The sequence below is a fragment of the Schistosoma haematobium genome, chromosome 6, assembly GCF_000699445.3.
Source record: "Schistosoma haematobium chromosome 6, whole genome shotgun sequence".
NCBI lineage: Eukaryota > Metazoa > Platyhelminthes > Trematoda > Strigeidida > Schistosomatidae > Schistosoma > Schistosoma haematobium.
In genome coordinates, this window is record NC_067201.1 from 22,080,884 (window position 1) to 22,104,321 (window position 23,438).

Consider the following 23,438-nt stretch of genomic DNA (forward strand, 5'->3'; position numbering starts at 1 on the left):
ATACACTCTTTGTCTTCTCTTAAACTATGAGATTAATATCGCTACATATCTTTCTTTCTATCAACTAATTCTTTCTTCTTGTACTATGTCTGATGTGTGGGCGAGAATGATACTAATTGGTTGTCTGCTTAGTCAGACATGTAGATAGTCTGACAAGTGTCAGATGAGTTATATATTCCCCTATCCTTATTATTATTATTACTCACTTATTATTGATTGTTCATTGTTGTTGGATTGTGTCGGGTTTTTTTGGTATGGAAATGTATTTACATTGTGGTCAGGCTAATCATGTGTTCTTGATCATCTGAGTTGTGTTAAAGTCCTACAGAATAGACACGGGGAGGGAATCTAGCGTAGATATTTGTCTAATGTAAATTAACATCCCATACGTGTGAAAAGTTGGAAACCCACAAGTTATAACAATATCCTTATATACAATCTTTTTTTTATGTATTACCACCACTGAAGTAGCCTTGTCTATGAATTCGCTATTGATCTTGTTGTGCTAATGAGGCATGGCAACTTGAACCTACATTGTAGCTGACTGATTAACTAACTTATTCTTGTCAATTTTAATAGCCATAGTTGATTTGTACTATTCAATAACATATATATTCATATTTTAATAGGTTTCTTATGACCTTCAAAACAAAACATCCTATTGGTTACAAATCATTGATCTTTCAAGGTCACAGTAATCAAAATGTTTGTTTATTAATCCCTTATTGGTTACTTATCAATTCACCAATCACATGTGGTGAAAGAGAATTAAAAGAATGAATAAATTGAAATGGACGGGTAAACTAAGCACAGTTTCTAGGATTAGTCCTTATGATGAAGCATAAGTCGGGCCTACATCATAATCATTCGAATTCTCGAAGGAAACATCCTAAACGATGTACTTTAATTATATATCATATTAGTTTAGGATTAATATTGATTGGAATTATTCTTACAATTATTGGATTAACAACACAAAGATTATTTCATATTTATATTTATGATCATCGTAATCCAGCGAAATTTCATCATTTACATATACCAATTGGTTTATTTTCAATGAGTACACATATTACATGGTTATCAATGGAAAAATCAATTTTATCTGAAAATCTTGAAATAAATGGTAAGTTTATTTATTTTTTTTTTGGTGAGATTATTCTATCATTTATGGATGAACCAATCAGATATAAGTAAAGATGGATAGTGGCTAGCAGTGGAATCCAGGATGCGCGTTTCGTCCTGTTTGGGATTCGTCAGGCAATATCGAAGCATGCGCACAGTATGCACATATGCCAATAAGAGACTGATCAATTTCAGTCCTAGAACATCAATGGGAAGATTCAAGTAAAGCAATATCAAGTGAATTAAACTTCAACTTATTGCACAAGCAAGTGGCTATCAGGACTCAGTAGCTAAGTGGATCACACGATGGTGTTTGAAGCGAACGGTACTGAGTTCGAGTCCCAGAGTGAACATCAACTCTGAGATGCAGGTACATCCAGCTGACGAGTCCCAAACAGGACGAAACGCGCGTCCTGGATTCCACTGCTAGCCACTATCCATATTTGCTTATAATGCTTGTAAATTAAGGCAATATCGAGGCATACGCACAGTATGCACATATGCCAATAAGAGACTGATCAATTTCAGTCCTAGAACATCAATGGGAAGATCCAAGTAAAACAATACCAAGTGAATCAATCAGATGGGCACTCGGACAGTACGTCAGCCCTCACATAAATCAAATGATTTATGTGGCGCATATGTATTCGGTGCCTCCATGTACCAACGTTTATGTGTTTAAACAAATAAATTAGTAATTTCATGTCGTCGTATTAAAGTGGTGTAGTAATTCAGGCTAACGTATATTTTGTGACAGGTTTTACGTTGATTATGACTGACTGTGGTTAACTAATTGGGTTGACTGAGAATTCATTCACTCAATCATTTTACTAGCAATGATTAGTTTGAATTCACTACCTTGCAATAAACTAATTGACTAGTTTGTAAAATAGTAACCATGACGTGAACTGAAGAATTACTTTGGAATATTTTGTATATTCCAAAGTATCTTCTATTGCTATCAGACTTTTGAATTTTGTAGTGCTTGAGTAGATTCCGGAACAAGAAGTCATATACATTCTGAATATTGATAACGAAGAGTCAAATTGAAAGGTCTTACTTCTGTTACTCTCAATGGAGCATAGGCCGCCGACCAGCATTCTCAAACCCACTCTGTACTGGGCATTCCTTTCTTGTTCTATCCAGCTGTTGTTCATTCTTCTCATATCTGTTTCCATTTCTCGGCGTAATATGTTCTTTGGTCTTCCTCCCCTCATTTGACCTTCAGGACTAAGTGTGAGGGCTTGCCTTGTGTTGCAGTTGGGTGATTTCCTCAATCTGTGTCCTATCCACTTCCAGCACTTCTTCCTGATTTCTTCCTCTACTGGAATCTGGTTTGTTCTCTCCCACAGTCGGTTGCTGCTGATAGTGTCTGGCCAACGAATCCGAAGTATTTTGCGTAGACAACTGTCAATAAATACTTGTATCTTTTGGATGATGCCTTTTGTAGTTGTTCAAGTTTCTACCCCATACAGTAGAACTGTCATGAAATTTGTATTGAAAATCCTGACCTTGGTGTTGGTTGACAGTTGTTTTTAGTCCCAGATATTCTGCAATTGTAGATATTCTGCTCTTGCTTTGCCGATCCGCGCCTTCACATCTGCATCAGATCCACCTTGTCCATCAATGATGTTGCCCAGTTATGTACAGGTTTTTACATCTTCCAAATCTTCTCCGTCAATTGTGATTCGATTGGTGCATGCTGTGTGGTATCGGAGAATCTAGGATTTCTCTTTGTGTATCTTGAGACCTACTGCTGCTGAGGCTGTAGCTACACTGATCGTCTTCTCCTGCATGTGTTGTTGCGTGTGCGACATAGGAGCCAGATCATCTGCGAAGTCTAGATCGTTCAGCTGCATCCTAGATGTCCACTGTATCCCATGCTTCTCCCCAGATGTTGACGTCTCCATAACCCAGTCGATCACCAGGAGAAAGAGAAAGGGTGAGGTTGAGAGTAAGCAACCTTGCCTGACTCTGTTTTGAACAAGTCTATGAACTGTCCTCCATAAACAGTTTTGCGGTTTAATCCATCATAGGAATTCTGTATGATATTGACTATTTTCTCAGGCACGCCGTAGTGCCGAAGAAGCCTCCATAGTGTTGTCCTGTCCACGCTATCAAATGCTTTTTCGTAGTCAATGCAGTCGATGTAAAGTGATGAATTCCATTCATTTGATTGTTCCACAGTGATCCGTAGTGTTACGATTTGGTCTGTACACGACTGATCTTTACGGAATCCAGCCTGTTGTTCTCGAAGTTGGGCGTCTACGGAGTCCTTCATTCTGTTTAACAATACGTTGTTGAATACTTTTCCTGGTATTTTGAGAAGAGTGATGCCCCTGTAGTTCTCACACTTGCTAAGATCGCCTTTCTTTGTTATTTTGATGAGGTGTCCTTCTTTCCAGTTTGTTGGTACTTGTTCTTCATCCCAAATCTTATTGAAGAGAATGTGGAGTATCTTTGCAGTTACCGCTACGTTTGCCTTCAGTGCCTCTGCTGGAATGTTGTCTGGTCCTGCTGCTTTTCCACTCTTGATTTGTCTGATGGCCATGCTTATTTCTTCAATTGTTGGTGGGCCAACATCGACTGGGAGGTCCGTGGGTGTTGCTTCGATGATGGGTAGGTTCAGTGGGGCTGGTCTATTCAAAAGTTCTTTGAAGTGTTCTACCCACCTGTTTCGTTGTTCTTCAATGTTGGTAATTACTTTGCTTTCCTTGCTTTTCACTGGACATTCTGGTTTACGATAATTTCCATAGAGTTTCTTTGTTGTATCATACAATTGTCTCATGTTTCGTTCTCTTGCAGCGTTTGTCGGTTCTGATGCTCATCTTAACTTGCAAATCGAAAGCTCACTTAAACACAATTGCTTAAGATGGCAATATACATAATCAGTTTAATAAAAACGCAAACGGTGGTTATAAAAATGTTGTTTTATAAAATTTGCAGTACATCAGTAGTATACTTTTTAAAATCCGTTTTTTGGAAAGGTATTTGTCTTATCATTTACAATGTTTAAACTATTCATGAAAGTAATTGAAATCCAGATTCTTCAGCTGAATTATCATTTGTTATGTTTCAAATTCGGTTGTTTACCTATCATTACAAAACAATAAATCAAAGACCGCATACATTCGATGTTTTCATCAACACCGGAAGTCATCAGTCATCTTACCTTTGTGTTAACCTCAAATTTTTGATAATCCTTGTTGAAAGCTATTTTCTTCAATATTTTATTGTTGATAACTAGCTGTTAATATGTAATGAACAACCTAAGAATTTTTTCCCATGTATTATAAAACATAATATAAGTTAGCAACAAATGATTATTGAGTCACATGTATATGATAATGTGTTCACCAGCTTTCAAATCATTTTAGATTTACGGATACATATACAAATTCATCTTCATTAATCGTAGCTAATGCTTAATATTTCATAGTAAACTTCTTCAGAACTATTGAAACTGATTATGTGTTGAACCCAAGTATGGAGTAGTGATATTATCTACTTCTTAATTAAGATTCAGCTGTAAAATAGTTATCAAGATTAAATTTGTGGTAGGCTTCTTTACGATGACCTCATTAATCAATCCAAATGAAGATATAATCATCATTTTAAAATTACAATTAGTGAATATGATGGATTATGACTAGCAGTGGAATTCAGGATGCGCACTTCGTCCTATTTGGAACTCGTCCACTGGATGTACTTATATCCCAAAGTTGATGCTCACTCTGGGACTCGAACCCAGTACAGTACTGTACGCTTCAAACGCTCTCGTGTTATACACTTAACTAATGAGTCGTGATAGCCACCTGCTTGTCCAATGGGGTGAAAATGAAATTCACTTGATATTGCTTTACTTGAATCTTCCCATTGATGTTTTTGGACTGAAATTGATCAGTCTCTTATTGGCATATGTGCATACTGTGCGTATGCCTCGATATTGCCTTAATTTACAAGCATTATAAGCAAATATGGATAGTGGCTAGCAGTGGAATCCAGGACGCGCGTTTCGTCCTGTTTGGGACTCGTCAGCTGGATGTACCTGCATCTCAGAGTTGATGTTCACTCTGGGACTCGAACTCAGTACCGTTCGCTTCAAACACCATCGTGTGATCCACTTAGCTACTGAGTCCTGATAGCCACTTGCTTGTGCAATGGGTTGAAGTTTAAATATAGTTTAAATATCATTTAATCGCCTTTTGTACGATTGGGAATTGTTAAATATTGACTTTAATCAATAAATTTCCATAGTTATCCCAAATGTATTTATGTTGATATTGCGTACTTACTTACTTACGCCTGTTACTCCTTGTTATTATTTTAATACATAGATATTGGTACACGGAAGCACCATATACATATGCGTCACACAAATCTCATTTGATATGTGTGAGGGTTGTGATACTGCCCGGCTGCCCAAACCGAAGCAGGTGGTTTCCTTAGGGGGCCACACCCGGAGCCTTCGACCTGAAGGTCTGATCCACAAAGCAGTGGAGCATCGTAAGGAGATGCAGTCCCATGGTAGCCGGTGACCAACGATTGGTTCATACGCCATTTGTTCCCGCAGGATACTGGAGCCCATGTGCACTATTGGTTTGGAATGAGGGTTTTCCAACTCCCCTAGGGAAGTTACTCCTTGTGGAGGATCATAGGCCGCCTACAAGCACTCGCCATCCAACCCTGTCCTGGGCAATCGTTTCCAGCTCTTTACAGTTGTTATTCATCCTTTTCATATCTGCTTCTATTTCTCAACGTAATGTGTTCTTTGGTCTTCCTCTTTCCCTCTTCCCTTCAGGATTCCAAGTTAGTGTTTGTCTCGTGATTCAGTTTGGTGATTTCCGTAATGTATGTCCTATCCACTTCCAACGTTAATATGGTAATTGAGATATTGACATGGAACAATTCGACTTCTTTTATTAGTAATAAAGTAGTTTCATCATTTAAGAATTAATATCTTAATATTACCATCTACCTTTAGAGGAAATAAGTACTTTCATTAAATGTCATTCTTTTGAACTTTTATGAAACATGTTTATACAAGTTGAAAAATTTACCAAATGTTAAATTCATATTATGATAGTTGAATTAGTCACCATTATCCTCAATTTACAGGTTATTTTACATGTATGGAAGTGACTAATTAATATTGATCGTTTCCATATACATAAAACCCCTTTCTGGTTATAATCATCATATGCTCACTAGTGATTGATTTCAAGAGATATTTCTTGGAGTTCTAGTGAGAAGCAGTGATCAGTGGAGTTCAACCGGGTGTGTTGTGAGATAGTAACTCACTGATGATAATGGTGATATATTGAATATTAAGAATTTCGTCAGTCAAATGAAGGAATATTTGGAGTGATTTGAATTGTGATATTTTATAGGGAAGAAGAAGACTATGTATTTATTTTGACTACTGTTGACAAGAACATTTTTATTCAATTCTTAAATCTATGTCGTTCTACAGTTTCAATGGAAAACCTGGAAACACTGGATTGCCGTTTCGTTTTATTGTGGGACTCTATTGTTGTGAGATAGTAACTCTCTGGAGACAATGGTGGATGTATCTGTCAATTTCGTGGATTGATTGAAGTTAAACATTAACACCGTTATATGCCGGCCAGCTCAGTGGTTTAGAGGTTAAGCGCTTTCACGCGAGACTGATAGGTTCTGGGTTGGAATCTCTTGAGGCGGGATCGTGGATGCGCACTTCTGGGGAGTTCCATACTAGGAAGAAACGGCCGTTCAATGCTTCCAGGTTTTTCATGCTGGTCTAGCTTCAATTGTTTCATGATCTCAACCATTGAAATTACTATAATATCCACAAAAACACTGATAGTAATTCATGTAATGAACTAATCTAAACTTACTCGTTTTTAATGATCCTACATTATGGAATCGCTCAAAATTCTCAATTAATCTACATATAATAGTGGTTTTACGTTTATAAGTAGTATAGATCAGTGAAGTCAATTTAAAAAATGTAATCAAGTAATGTCACTTATGTTTTGATTTATCAAATATCATCACATCGTATCATCAATTAGTTTTAAATACCTCAGTCCAACTGAAGATCAGTCGTGAGCCGAATAGCTCAATGGTGATATTCCATACTGTGAAGCTGGATGGTGCGGGATCGGATCCCCCACGAAGCATTAGTCTCAGGATTACTGGTACACCTTGTTGACGAGTGACATATAACACGGAACCTAGGTCTGACATTTCCTGCCGACTGCCTATAACTACCTAACAAGGTCAGAAATCGTTTGTCATCCACTCCAATATCATGTAGAAGGATGTTCACTTGTCTCATATTCGTTTTGTATCCAGACGATAGATTTATTGCATCCAGTGAACTGAAATTTATCAAGGGCATCTAACGGTTACGTCGTACGAGTCGACTTATCTGTTTTATTCGAACCACAGATGGAACTTGAGCTGACATTATATATAAAAAAAACCACAGATACAAAAGCCAGGATCTGATGAGTCGCTTCTATTGATGAATCTGTTTGAATTTTTATTCTGTTGATCATATAATTGTGTTCCGTCAGTTGTTATGTAATAACCTAATACTCCGTGTGACAACGCAACTTACACTTTGCTATACGATATTTCGTATTCCTGGTCGTAAATCTGGTCTTTATTTAGCGGATCTTTCGAGTATTCAATTTAGCGGTACTATAAACTTTATCACTCAGACTAGTCTTATCATATTATTGTATTAGCGTAGTATACCACGGAGAGAGGAAAATATTTCAATTATATCACAATTCAAATCACTCCAAATATTCCTTCATTTGACTGACGAAATTCTTAATATTCAATATATCACATTTATATTTTTCATTGTAACTGTGTTTCCACAACATAATTTGTATTGATTTACACAATCAACACGAACTACTGATTCTCTCAATTAAGCTTTATTATGAATCGTTTATGTGAACGATACAATGAGAAGTAAGGTTGATGTAATAGTCGACTGATGATTTTTCATAAATTCATTATTGTATATATGAATAATATAGGCAAATAAATGATTCATTTATTATCAGAAGGTGGTTTAGTGGAGATTTTAATAATTTTATAGTTGAATTGATGAGTCAATTGAAGCTAGACCAAGATGGAAAACATGGGAGTGTTGTACGGCCGTTTTGTCGTATTGTGGGACTCTTCAGCAGTGAGCATCCACGATCTCACCTTGCGGGATTCGAACACAGGGATTTTCTTATTTATTACCTTAACACAAGTATTGGTACAAGGAGGCACCAAATACATATGCGCCACACAAATCTCATTCGATAGTGTGAGGGCTGTGATACTACCCGGGTGCCCAAACCGAAGCAGGTGGTTTGCTTAGGGGCCACTCCCCGAGCCTCCGACCTGAAGGTCTGATCCACAAGGCAGTGGAGCATTGTGAGGAGATGCAGTCCCATGGAAGCCGGTGACCAACGATTGGTTCATACGCCATTTGTCCCCGCAGGATATTGGAGCCCATATGCACCATTGGTTAGGGATACGGTTAAAGCGCCGGACATTCGCTTTTCGTCCTCTCATTTTCATGAACAACACCCCCGGTGAGAGAAGGCAGTGAGTAGGACTTCCCTGACAGAGGCTATATACGCGTGGCCATGTGAGAGCATTTCGAGAGGGAGAGCGAACTCTCCCCACTCTCGGCCGTACCAGGGCATTTGGGGGCCAGGGATTTTCAGAAACAATATGAATTAATTCTTTCAATTAAGCATTATTATGAATCATATATTCGAACCATACAATGGGAACTGAGGTTGGTATAGTGATGGACTAGTGATTTTGCTTAAAATCAATAATTTATAAACATAAACAGGTAATTTGTTTCTGAATTCATATTTTCAAAGGTGATTTGAAAATATTAACAATGATTGGTTTCTATTGAAATGTGTACTAAATGGATATTTAATCGAAATATTAAGTAGTATAAATAGAGGACAGTAATATAAGGTATATATGTGTGTATGTATGTATGGTATTGAAAATAACTGTCTTTGTCAGTTATCTAGTACACAAATAATAATAATAACAATATTGAATAAATGTTGAGGGTTTTGTTTACCTTACATACATTCATGTGTTTTGTGTAGTTCTGGTTGGCGTTTTTTTTTCTGGCGAGTTAGTTTTCTATGGGATGAGGTCGCTAACCCCCATGCCCAACCCTCCTCCTTTATCCGGGCTTGGGACCGGCAGTAGCCTCAGAGGAGCTTCAGACGGAGTTGTTGTGTGTACTTAGTAAATTCAAAAAGAGCACATTGAAGGATAAAGATACGTGTCGATGAATTTGTAGTACATCTACTTTTCGCTATTTAATAAAGTGTACAATATGTTCAGCATTTTATTCAGTGACCGATACATAAAAAAGAGCATAGCTATTATTGGCTATATCATTTTAAGTCTTAATTCTTACTTTATTTGATGTTTTTGTTTTTCGTCTGAACAACTTGAGATATGCTACAATGTCCTATTCATAGTATACACATAGATAACCTAAGATGATTGAAGTCCTCAGTGAAAACTATACTCTTATATATACAGTAATGACATACTAAATGAACTAATAAGAAGATGCTAGAAAATGTTTAGATACTTCATCTTTATTAAACTCTGAAAAAGGATGTTTTCCTCTTATGACATTCATGATGAATAGAGATCAATATCATTATATCACCCTCCCCCTCCCAAGATTTTAATTAGTTACTTTTTCTAATGGCGTTATCTAGGTATAAATAATAGAATCAATCATTGCCCCCAAATGACATGGTATGGCCGAGAGTGGAATGGGACCTCCCTCCCTCTCGAAATGCTCTCACATGGCCACGCGTATATAGCCTCTGCCAGGGAAGTCCTACTCACTGCCTTCTCTCACCGGGGGTGTTGTTCACGAAATTGAGAGGACGAAAAGCGAATGTCCGGCGCTTTAACCGGATCCCTAACCAATGGTGCATATGGGCTCCAGTATCCTGAGGGAACAAATGGCGTATGAACCAGTCGTTGGTTACCGGCTACCATGGGACTGTATCTCCTCACAATGCTCCACTGCCTTGTGGATCAGACCTTTATGTCGAAGGCTCCATTTGTGGCCCCCTAAGAAAACCACCTGCTTCGGTCTGGACACCCGGGCAGTATTGAGATTAGATGGTGGTTGGAGGTAGTCAACAGGAAACCCTGGACCCGGGTTTCGTGCTACTTGGCACTCGTCAGCAAGGTGTACCTGTAATCTTGAGGGAACTGATGCTCCCTGGCGGATTCGATCTCGTGTCACCCAGCTTCACAGTCAGAGACGTTACCACTGAGCTATCCGAGCCGTGACTAACCTCCTGTAGGACTGAGATGTAATCACAATTGATTGATCACTGGGTGGTGATCAATCTCATGCTTGTCTAGTCCTTATTAGTGCAGATCGAATGCTATCGATCATGTTGCAATGTGGCCACCAGTCTAGGTGACTCGACACTGCGGGCACTATGTATTGAGATTAGATGGTGGTTGGAGGTAGTCAACAGGAAACCCTGGACCCGGGTTTCGTGCCAGGGAGCACCAGTTCCCTCAAGATTACAGGTACACCTTGCTGACGAGTGCCAAGTAGCACGAAACCCGGGTCCAGGGTTTCCTGTTGACTACCTCCAACCACCATCTAATCTCAATACATAGTGCCCGCAGTGTCGAGTCACCTAGACTGGTGGCCACATTGCAACATGATCGATAGCATTCGATCTGCACTAATAAGGACTAGACAAGCATGAGATTGATCACCACCCAGTGATCAATCAATTGTGATTACCCGGGCAGTATCCCAGCCCCCACACAAATCGAATGATTTATGTGGTGCATATCTATTTGGTGCCTCCTTGTACCAATGTTTATGTGTTTAAATAAAATAATAAATAAATAATAGAAAGCAAGCGCAAACACGTATTAGGTTGACTTTTAACATTCCTCTAATTAAGGTTACTTGTTTACGAAAACTATTTATGTATTAAACAAATCTTTCTTTCTAATTCTTTCTTCCTGTATTATATATATATATATATATATATATATATATATATATATATATATATTACTACCATTGAATTAACTACTTCTATGAATTTGGTGTTCATCTTATTGTGTTAATGAGGTATGGTAACTTGGACTGATGCACGTAGGTGCCTAGTCCTACGTTGTAGCTGACTGACTGACCGAATCTTCGAAAAATTTCCCTTTGTTAAAACATAATTATTTCCAATCGCTTTTTTTCGGTACAAAAGTGAATCCTATGGCCATAATCTACATTTGATGAATCGAATGTTTAAAAAAATTTAGATGAATGATTCATAAAGTTAAACTAGGATAGAAGGTTGTGTATAGTTAATAGGTTAAGCGTTCGCGCGCGAGGCTGAAGGCTATGGGTTCGAATCCCGCGAGCGGGATTGTGGATGCGCACTGCTGAGGAGTCCCACAATAGGACGAAACGGCCATCCAGTGCTTCCAGGTTTTCAGTGGTGGTCTAACATCAATCGGTTCATGATCTCAATCAAAATAATTAATTACCTTTTAGACTTCAATGATATTATTCTTTTGTTTTGATTTCGTTTGGTGAAAACATTGTTGTTATATTCTTCTTAAAATTTAAGTCAAATTATCATTAAACTAGTAATGTCGGGCGTTTGTGAGTGAGATTGAAGTTTGCGGGTTCGACTCTTGAATCCGGGTTCGTGAACAAGCACTTTTGAGAAGTTACATACCAGGATATAATGACAGACCATCAATTCTTTAGCAAACAGTTCTTATCTTTGTAGCTCTGTACTTTAGAGGCCTTACTATCGGTGACAGCAATATATATGTTGTAGGTTGAAGTGTGATATTTTTGGGAGATGACATTTCTTACCCTTTCCTCTGTTGTAGAGAGGTCGTATTGCTGCAGCTACTAGAGCGAGACGAACTACTGTATTCATATCCCAGTACAGTCAACAGTACGACTTTATCCTCAAACCTTATTTTTGGTGCTTTTCACTCTACTGCTGTCTGGTAGACCTAATTGGTATGGGTAAACCTAAGCAAACAAGTATTCCAACTAATATAACTCAATTAGATCATCATGTGCGTCATGTTGGCAGCTACGGTTGAGTCTAATTAAGATCAGTCCATTCTCAATATTACCAAAGTTGGTTGGTTTACCAACTCAGTGGTATGAAGGCTATGCTCTCACCACCAAGTCCTAAAGTGTTAGATTTGCTCCCTGACAAGGTTGTAGATATTAACTGCTAAAACGTATTGTGTTAAAATGAGTCAACTGTTCATTGGTTCCTGGCTTGCAATCATTGACTAATTCTAAATTCAGTTATTTTTCTCGTTAAATAAAGAATGTTAGATAGAATTTTTAACTATAACATTGTTGTTTATTAGAGGTATGAATTACCATAAACTAATCAATCAGTTTATTGCCATTATTTGTTTGTTGACTATTTTTAATCTCTACTTAATGTAATTAATATCGACTAGTTCTGTAAACATTAGCAAGTATTAACTATCTGAAGGGGTTTTATGGAGATTGTAATAATTTCAACAGTTGAGATCATGAGTCAATCGAAGCTAGACCACCATGGAAAACCTGGAAGCACTGGACGGCCGTTTCGTTCTATTGTGGGACTCCTCAGTAGTGCGCATCAACGATCCCTACAATCTCCACGAAACCCCTTCTGATAATAATTAACATATGCTCACTAGTGACTGGCTTCAAGAGATATATCCTGGAGTCCTAGTGAGAAGCATTGACCAGTAGAGTTCAACCGGGTCTGTTGTGAGGTAGTAACTCACTGATGACAATGGTGTATGTGTCGCTCAATTTCGTGGATTAGTTGGAGTTAGACATTAACACTGTTGGATGCCGACCAGCTCAGTGTTTCAGAGGTTAAGCGCTCTCACGCGAGACTGATAGGTCCTGGGTTGGAATCTCGTGAAATGGGACCATGGATGCTCACTACTGAGGACTCCCACAATAGAACGAAACGGCCGTCCAGTGCTCCCAGGTTTTCCATGGTTGTCTAGCTTCAATTGACTCATGATCTCAACTGTTGATATTAACTATCTAGTTAAAAGGTTTTATATAGAGAATGTTTTGATTTATAAGTTGTATTAGAGTCACAGGTTGATCTCAGTGGGGTTACTAGTGAATATTAGGGACCACTGGACAGCTGTTTCACCCTAGTACTTGACTCCTCAACAGTAAACACTCACGAATCCTTCAAGGATAGAACTCAAGACGTTTAGGTCTAAGCAGTTTCCTATCGAGATGAAATATATGTTCAGTTATCCAACTTTTTAAATTGTTCCCCTCCCATTGAGATCAATCTATGAGGAATAAAATATGTAACTTATCAACTTTGTATCATTTTCGAGTATATGGAGTTTCTTCATTGTAAATGGCAGTAAATATTTACTTCAACATGAAATGAGAAAAATATTTCATCAAACGACTTATTTAATTATGTTCTGTTTTTTATATAGGAATTTCAGAAACACTTAGTATACAATGGTGAAAATTATGTTTAAAATTTATCAGCGATTCAAAGGCTGTCAATTTGAATATACTTATAATTCATGTTTTGTTTTACTAAGTCATTCATTCATCCTTGTATCATCACTACGCTTTGAATAGAGGGTGTGACAGTAGTATGGTGTTTCCCTCGGGCAACCAGTATCTGCAGCGATGCTGCCTTCCCACAAGAAGAGGTGGGGTTAGAGAAGGTCGACCCTAAAAATGTCACACCGCACCTTACTTCACGGATTTCCGTCTCCGGCGGTAAGGCCTTTTGAAGAACGGAGCTAACACGTCAACAACTCCGTACAAAAAGGCCATGCGCGGTCACGCTCTCAGGTCTTTAAAACGAACACTAATCCAACTTTTCAGGTTCCTCAAGAAATACCCTTCCATGGTGTGGGTAGCCGGGAAGTGACATCAGCCCTCATGCCTGTAACAACACACGAGACTGACTGACGTTCCTGTTTAGTTGTGTAGCAGTAACTCAGTTGGTAAAGTGTTCAACTTTCAGTTACTAAGTCCCAGGTCCGAATTCCACCCTTCACATAATTCGGGTCGGATAAATGGATAATATCATTAACCTCGACATTAACAGTGTGACCGGAAGCCAAGTACACAAAACTATACACCTGGTAAATGAGTTATTAATTGTTAAAGATACCGAATTAGATTTACACTATTCTTAATTAATGAAATGAATCCATGTCTTCATGATAAGTTGGTTTTCTATGTTTTTTTATTTTTAACACAAGAGTTGCACATTGAGCGTAAACCTATGTGTATGTTTACATAGCTATTTAGTGCAGCAACTTGCACCGAGCAGCTTCATGTCAAGTTTTTTTTGTGTGTTGATGATTAACTGATTAACTTATTCCTTATCAAATTCTTAGATTTTGTTGGTCTCGCTATGTATGACGAATTTGTGCTTCTGTTCATTTCATGAAATCATGAATTTTTCGTTCCAGTCATCTTTTTCAGTGTAATCTGTCCGGATGAGATCTGTGCAATAAACGTGATCAGTGATTCAAGGCATTGGGTAACAATATCTCAGATGTATACACTCTACATTGTTTTCTAGACTTACAATTCCGGAACAATTTTAAACATTATGTTAACTTCAACTCGTAATGCTAATTTAGCTTATGACAACCTTTTGATTGATCATAAAACTAATCAACTTTATATTTCTGTGCTATTCTAAGGTGTGTGTGTGTGTGTGTACGTGCATATACTGGATTGAACTGGTACATAATTGTGCTTCTTTTTCTTATATCTTTCATTTAATTTTAGATCTTCGTTGGACATTGGCTAGAATAATGAGTTTAATAGGCTTATTGACAGCAATTACATCGTTTATAATTCATATAATTCTAGCATATTTTCAAACAAATCGTAAATGGTTAAATGTTCTAGCTGAAGTTGTATTTCTTCTGATAGCTGGTAAGAAGAGTATTTTTTTGCTATAAAAGTTTTTATTGGTGTTTATTAATGTAAAACCATGATTTTGAACGGTATAGGTAGTGAGAGGCCAAAAAAAAAACTAGTTGTTAGCGGAACATACACTGGATTAAAGTATACTCAATGCAAGATTACTTTGGTGCACACTGATTGGCTAATTCTTATCCAATCAGCGTTAGTCAAACTTAGTAAACATTCTAGAAATCTTCTCATGTGAAAAACTATAAATATACTAACGTTTTCCCCATTGCACTTACTTGCTTCTTGCTTCCATCTAACCTTGTTATTTGGAATATGATCTCTTTCCTGTTCAACCGTGTTCTGATTTGGGGACTTTATCGAGTGATTTGGTGTCCAAGATTACTAACCACTAGGAATAGCTGGGTTATAACCGTAAGAGAGAAATATAACACTCGTCATAGATGTAGATTATTTTATGGACTTTTCAAAAGTAAAATTGCATTGAATCAAAAAGCTGAATGTACTTTCATCTTAGAGTTGATTTTTACTACAGAATTCATCAATATATAATGAGTCTCCTACAAAATAAAATACATGTCCTGGATCTCATTGTTAGCCACGTTTCATCTATTCCAAAGAAAGGCTATATTGAGACAATCCGCACAGAATTCACATATACACCAACTAAAACTGTCTTAAACTAAGTCAAATTACAAACAATGAGATATTCCAGATTGTTAGATATTAGATTGAAATATCATTATTATGCATAGTCAACTTGATAATAGTAATGTCAGTTTTGAGTGTTTGGAACATTTAAACTTATCATCTGGTTCAATAATTGGGATAGTCTCAATATTTATTATTATCTACTAAGTTTAAAGTTAATAGACTTTGTGTTTTTCAACTATCTTCATCAAGTGGGATTAGATCCTCTTCCTGATCGAATCCAGTATGTCTATGGGTAGAAAAGTGAACGCTTAAACCTTAGAGAATCAAACTTGAGAGAAATAATCCAGTTGGTAATTAATGACCTGAAAATAGATAATACGGTTCAGCCTCTTTGGGTTGTGTTACGGACTGTCTGATTCACAAATACACTCTAACCAGAGAAAACAATTTAAACCATTTAAACTCCTCTCTACTAGTTGAAGGATCTTTGTTTAGCAGAATTATGATGCCTCATGGTGAAAGCCGAGATTCTTCGGAAGTCACGAGGCTGATGCCCCTTCTAACAATCAGAGAAACAATTGGTATGGGTACACTAAATGTTTGGTCAATGTGGGGAACTGGGAGAACCAGTCAGATAGCTGCGCAAATGAGGAGATAAACTTGGCGGCACTCTGAATCAAAGAAACCGTTACTTGCTTACGTCTCTTACACCCATAGAGGAGCATAGGCCGCTCACCAGCATTCTCCATTCAATTCTGTCCTGCGTAATCCTTTCCAGTTATTATTCGTTGTTTTCATGTCTGCTTCCGATTCTCGGCACAGTGTGCCTATGGCCTTCATATTATCTGTTTCTATTCAAGATTCCAAGTCAGGGCTTACCTCATGATACAGTTTTGTGATTTCCACAATGTGTGTCTTATTCACCTGAAGCGTCTTTTCCTGATTTCCTTTTGAGCTGGAAGTTTATTCGTTCTCTCCCACAGTATGTTGTCGATGATAGTATCTGGCACGTAGCTCCTCTAGGGCTGCTGCTGGTCCCAAGCTCGGATAAATGAGGAGGGTTTGGAGTGGGGTCAGCAACTCCATCCCGTATAAAACAACCTTGTTAGAAAACGCTAACCAGAATAAACAATTTAATCAAAGAAACCCGTTGGATTCAAACTGGACAGAAAATGTTAGATTTGGGAGAAATGATGCTGTACTCTGGTTACGAAGAAGAAAATGCCCCACACACTCAGGGAGTTGCTCTGATGCTGCTCAATGAAGCACGAAAAACACTTATTGGATGGGGATGTCATGGATCCAGAATCATCAAAGCATCCTTAAAAACAAGGAATGAGGGGATCACAATGTATATTATCCAGTGTTATGCACCCATCAATGATAGCGATAAAGACGATATAAGTCAGTTTTATGAGAGGGCCCAGTCGATCGTAAAGTGACTAGGAAACGACCTTACCATCCTAATGGGAGATCTAAACGCCAAAGTCGGAATGAACAACACCGGATATGAAGATATCGTGGGACGACACAGACTGGGAGAAAGAAACGAAAATGAGGAGATTTGCAAATCTATGTGCATTCAACAAATTGGTTATATGCGGCACAATATTCCCACACAAACACATACACAAAGCTACATGGATCTCACCGGACCATATCACAGAGAACCAGATAGATCATATTTGTATCAATAAATAGTCTAAATCTATCTATGTAGCTCAATCCAAGAGTCAATGACTTCATGAACTAATCTTACGATTTGATCATTTCTAGCCACATTTAGCTGTCTTCTAATATACCCTTCTAATATACACTTGTAAACATCGTGGGATCTCAACCAGATTTAATAAACATAAAACCTAGTACGATCTGACCTCTTTCCAAGTTGCCGCAATATACTAGAATAGTCAGAGGAAATTAAGAATCTCAGTAACAAAGCATTGGAATAACAGTTAAATATATTATAGTAAAAGGTTAACCTGAAGAGTATAATGTACAAATAAGGAAATATGAAATATGAAATAGTATTGAAACTGTTATGTTTGACGATGTTAATCAATATCATTTGTTAGATTTGTTAGTCAGAATCCTGGCTATAATTTCTCTATCTTTGCGTGTACTATTCCTTCTGTATGCTAGTGTCCTAAATCTTGACTTATGATATATATTCTAAACGTCGGGATTAATCCTTGGCTAAGGCTGACGTACATTCAACTGCTATTGGTTTGTCGATTCCCCAGCCTTGAGCCCGAATGAGAAACGACAACAGTTGAGCTTGTATTATTATTATTATTATTATTATTATTATTATTATTATTATTATTATTATTATTATTATTATTATCATTATTATTATTATTCGGAACACACATGGGTTTCTAGTCACTAAAATACATGTGCGTGTGTTACATAATAAACTAGAAAATCATAGTTTACATAAACAGGCCAAGAGTGGCAGTAAAACTTGCCAAGTGAAGAGAAGGGTGCCAACTCGATTTCCTCAAGCGTGAATAGATATTTTGTACTCAGACATGTGATGAGTAAGATAAAAAATGTGCACACCTACGCTTGATAAGCGAGTAAGTGATAAGGTCAAAATAATGGCTTGAGGTGAATGAATAGATTGATCTGTTCAGAGGCTAGAATAACCTATATGGGCTTGACTTAGTACCAGTCCCTACGGTATATAAGAATTGTCCATGATATATTTTTGAAAGTTTCCATTTATTCAATCTTCATCAGGAACTTGAAATCTATGAGAATGCATCGACGTTATTGTGACCTATTGTATGAACCATAAATAAGACAGATGTGATATCATGTTGAATAACATGTTAACAGTTAACTAATTGTAATTTATTGAACAGAAAAAGACACCGTAACAGTTAATACATCGAATGTAAGCTTACCCTCTATATCCAATACAAATTGTTTAATGAATGTTCATAGAATATATACAGACTCATTCCTTGAAAAGTGCCTATCATAGTTCACATTTTTTATTTCTTTGACTATTTATACCACTGACTACAATGAACAGCTGAGTGCCCTTAGGGATTTCTAAGATTAACAACTGTTCTAAACTTTTCTAAACAGATATCGATTTTATTATGATCGCAAAACAATATTAGTTAGATTATCACTGAAAATTTGAAAGCATTCGATGAATGTTTTATTCTAGTATGGGCTTCCTCAGTGGGATACCTATCCTGTCGTATGCCCTGATGATGTTCTCGTAACTTTCGGGTTGCCTGATCTGTCAAGGGTGATGGGACAGTGCATGATGCTATTGTTGTGTGCTAGGTTCAAAGAGAATTGTATGCAAATTCACCCCGTTATTGTTCCTATTTCAAACCTTTTACACTGTTAAAACGATCCGGTTTGGCTTGCCATTCACTAGTTTGCTGCCTGGTATGCACCTGGCTTCGTGCTGGACTGCATATACTGTGGCTTAACGGTAAATATCCTAGGTTGCAGCGTTAACCATTAGTTCTATGCATTTGGGAAACCAACGTATGGGATTATTGGCGTATGGGCTTCTTCAATAATGTACACTAACGACACAACCATAGGGGGATTGAACCTAGAACCATTGTTTTCACGTGCGAATATTTAACCTCTCGATTGCTTAGCAAAAAATCTAGTAGTGTACAAGTCTAACTTCCATCAATCAATTTCCTTTGATATATCTATGTACTTTCAATGTATAACAAATTCATACTATCTCCTTTGATTTTACTTTTTTTTCTTCCCTCCAAACTTATAGTTGCATGTGTATTGGTTGGATTAAGTTTAGCTGAAACAGAAATTGAATATATTCATGATCATGGTGATATGATTCTAACAAAAGTTCTCCTTTCAAATGGTTTAATGGGAACAAATGATGACTATACAAATCAATTCTATTTAGATAAAAATAATAACCAATTAATGATTAACAGAGATAGTACTGGTGGTAATTTCAATCCGGAAGATAATACTGCTATCAATGGTCTTAGTAGTAGTAGTGGTAGTGGTAGTAGTGGCAGTAGTAGTAGTACAGACAATGATCGTTTAGGTTTATCTGGTGAATTTGCCTTATTACTTACTCCACCATTATCAAGTTTTTTCTTATTAATTTCAGCTGATTTTATTTATTTATTAAGTTTTCTTTCAGTACTTATTTATTTTGTACGTTTATGTGAAAAAGCTGAAGCAGATAGAAAACAAATGAAATGCGCTGAAACAACAAGTTCTGTTTAAAATAAACTAATCACTATGGTCTCATTTAAGTATCATTTCTTTACTCTTCCTCTCTTTCTATTTGTGTGTGTGGCGGGTGGGGGGTGGGGTGCGTATGTTGATATTCACAAGTTGAATATTCTCAAAGAGAAATGGAGACTATACACAATATCTGGATACTAATATTCTTGTTTCATCTCATTTCCTTTATTTTCATTACTATGTGTTAAGTGTCATTCATTCAAGTAGAACTATCACATTATGTATGATCTATTGTCATTATTCATTGTTTGTGACAATTTCACTAAAGGTTACTTCAATGTGTCTTCTTCATCTTCTTCCTCCTCTGTGCATGAGCATTAAAATAACACTTGCTTTAATGATAATGAAATCAAATAATCTATTTTCAAAGCTTCTTGTGTGTATGGAAGAGATAATCTTCTATTCGTGCATTTTTTTTTGTCAAAGAAAATACATTTTCACCATTGAAAATCCATATTGTTTCTAGGGTATAACATTTGGGGGGCGGGGTCATATAAATATTTTTCTAGTGTAATAAAAACTTTCTAAAGTTTGACGAAACGAAACAATTTTTTTTCCTATTTTCAAAAATAGATGATAAGAATTTCATTCTGTAGTTATGGCGCCCGAATGCCTTAGTATGGCCGAGAGTAGAGAAAGTCCTCTCTCTCGAGAGAGAGAAATGCTCTCAAATGGCCATGTGCGTACAACTACTGCCATGGAAGTCCTACTCACTTCTTTCTCGCGGCATTACTGTTGTTTACGAAATTGAGAGGACGAAAAGCGAATGTCCGGTGCTTTAACCAGGTTGATGGATACGGAGGAGACCCACCAAGGAAAGTTGGAAAACCCTGATTTCAAACCAATGGTGCATATGGGCTCCAGGATCCTGATGGAAAAAATGGTGTGTGAACCTATTGTTGATCACCGACTACCATGAGACTGAATCTCCTGATGTTTCTCCACTGCATTGTGGATCAGACCTTCAGGTTGACGGCTCTGAGTCTATGAAAACCACCTGTTTCGGTCTAGGCACCTGGACAGTAACACAGCCCACACACAAATCAAGTTACTTGTGTGGCGCATATGTACTTGGTGCCCCCTAGTACTAGTATTTATGTGTTTAAATAAATAAATGTATTTGTGTTAACGATTCATCACAGGAAGGTGAATGAACAAGAGATGAACTAGATGATTACCTCCAGACTATATTTACTTCCTTACAAATTATGCTACTTATTATTTGTAAGTAGCTCAGTTAATTAAATACATTTTCAGTACCTATAAGAAACACAGTTCATACGAATCAATAAAATGGTCTCATGAATGAGTCGATAGTCTAACCACTAATTATAAGATTTATCTCTGGAAATTCAAGCAAGTATTCGGAGCTCTCGAAAATGTCTTCCAAAGTTAACAGATTGCTGAAAATATCTCAATCCATTGATGTTCATGGAAAGCTATCTAGAAATAATAAAGTGAAGAATTGTTTGTTCATTCTTTGTCCTGATTGCATAACCATCAATTTGATCGTACTCTGAGAAGCTTCTAGAAACTCAAGGTTCTATGTAACCTCTAAGGCTACCTTTGTTTACTGTAGATAATCGCAATTGCGATGCAAAGATTGCTCCACGATTTCCACCTATTCAAGATTAAATAGTAGACAACTGGAAACTAGGAAGTACGTAACTGAATGTTGTTGTAAATGAAAACTAAGTTTGAATTAAGGGTGATAAGATAATGATGCCAACAAAATCAATGAAATTTGTCACGGCGAGACTCTAATTTATGGACGTCCTTTGAACGCATCTTAAGTGACCCTGAGTAATATTTGCTAGTCAGTATAGAGTAAAAAGATGTTATACAAAACCACGGAAATAAAGTGGATACACCTCTTATACATGGTTAGAAAGAGGTTCACAGGTCCTAAAATCGTAATAAATGCAGTAGAGGAAATCATCCGTACGGCTACAGAACAGTCGGCCTCTGGAGCCATGATAAAGTGTCGAAAACTCTTTCAACCTAGACCACATCGCTTCAACATTGTTTATGTGCACTCCGGTTGTTGAGTGCACAAAATGCTACTTGTGGATAACGACACGATGCATATAACCAAGCCTATGTAAGAGTCTGTACGCTCTCCAAACATCCGTATGTATTGTAGTACCTGGCTGTAGCCAGCATTACTGGTGCTTTTATTATCTAGTTCACAATAATTGTCATAATTTGCCTTAGTTACGAATTATATATAGGGTTTTCATCACAAACTGACATCAGATACAGTGCCAGAAATCTATTTAGCCAGATAAATGAAAGGCTTTCGCGTTAAAATCCGAGATCTGTTATCTTATACCTGATTGATTCGTCCACAAATTGTAGTCTCGCGATTTTATTTGTTATAGCCGCTCAATGATCACGTTTTGTACAAAATCCCCTGTGAATCGATCGTACGTTAGCATTAAGTACTGAAGTTGGCTCCGTAACCTTGAAATCTCTAAGACGCCTCTGATTGGCTCGTCCATTAATTAGAGTCTCACCGCAAAGCAAACAATGAGAGGAAGTAAATGTATGAAGGAAAGGTCAATTTAAACAATCGTATTCATATATTCATATCCTAGACTTGATCAATTATACTTCTTGACCTAAACAGTTAATCTTGAACCGTTATTGGCTAACTCCTATTTTTCCGCTACTTGCAAGCCTATCTTTCTATGTTTTCTATTGTAGGTTCAAAGAGAAGTTAGTAATTAACTTTTATTATATCCAGAGTTTTCGGAGTAATCGTTTCTTCAGACTTTGTTCCAATACTTCAAGAATTACCTCCAATGAATGACTTTATGAGCTTGACTCCATGAAATTAGGTGTTAGTCCATGAGGATTATGCTTCATGAACTTGTTTACCGTTGAATGAATGAAATTGTTATGTCCTTTGGTTTGTCTACCCACTTTTGGTGCTAAGGATACTTATCTAATCCAGATTAAGACCTTGATGCGATAGGCTGACCGACCTAACCTTGAGGTTAGTACGCATGAGTTCGAAGTTGGCTAGAGAGAAGAAAATTATTCTATCACCTGATTGACTGACAAGCACGTAAATGAGAGAAAACAAGACAACTGGAACACTACTCAACCTATTCCTGTTATCCTGATTTCCGATTAGTATCCAAAGCTGGGAATTAGAATAGAAATTAGAGTGCAAAATATTATGTTTAAATGACAATAGATTCGGAACAAAAACGGAATTATGGCAATGAATGATACATCAAACGAAAGCTTATGTTTTGTAGAATAGATTAGGGACAAAAATAAATGTGAGTGTTTAACAAGCTTTGCATAAAATGAAATAACGTCTCGAAAAGAAATAGATTTCGTAGTTTGTCAGAGCTTCTTGTTTTCCTGTTCACATCAGAGA

At 37.1% G+C, this 23,438-nt stretch overlaps 1 protein-coding gene across 1 annotated transcript; it reads left to right on the forward strand.

Moving 5' to 3' along the window:
• Positions 1-831: 831 nt before the first annotated feature.
• Positions 832-21,851, forward strand: MS3_00008794 (uncharacterized protein; the record flags this gene model as incomplete). Its single annotated transcript, XM_035733036.2, has 3 exons — positions 832-1,126; positions 14,981-15,130; positions 19,551-21,851. The coding sequence occupies 3 exons, from the start codon at positions 832-834 to the stop codon at positions 20,024-20,026; spliced, it is 921 nt and encodes a 306-aa protein (XP_035589854.1). The 3' UTR covers positions 20,027-21,851.
• Positions 21,852-23,438: the final 1,587 nt, after the last annotated feature.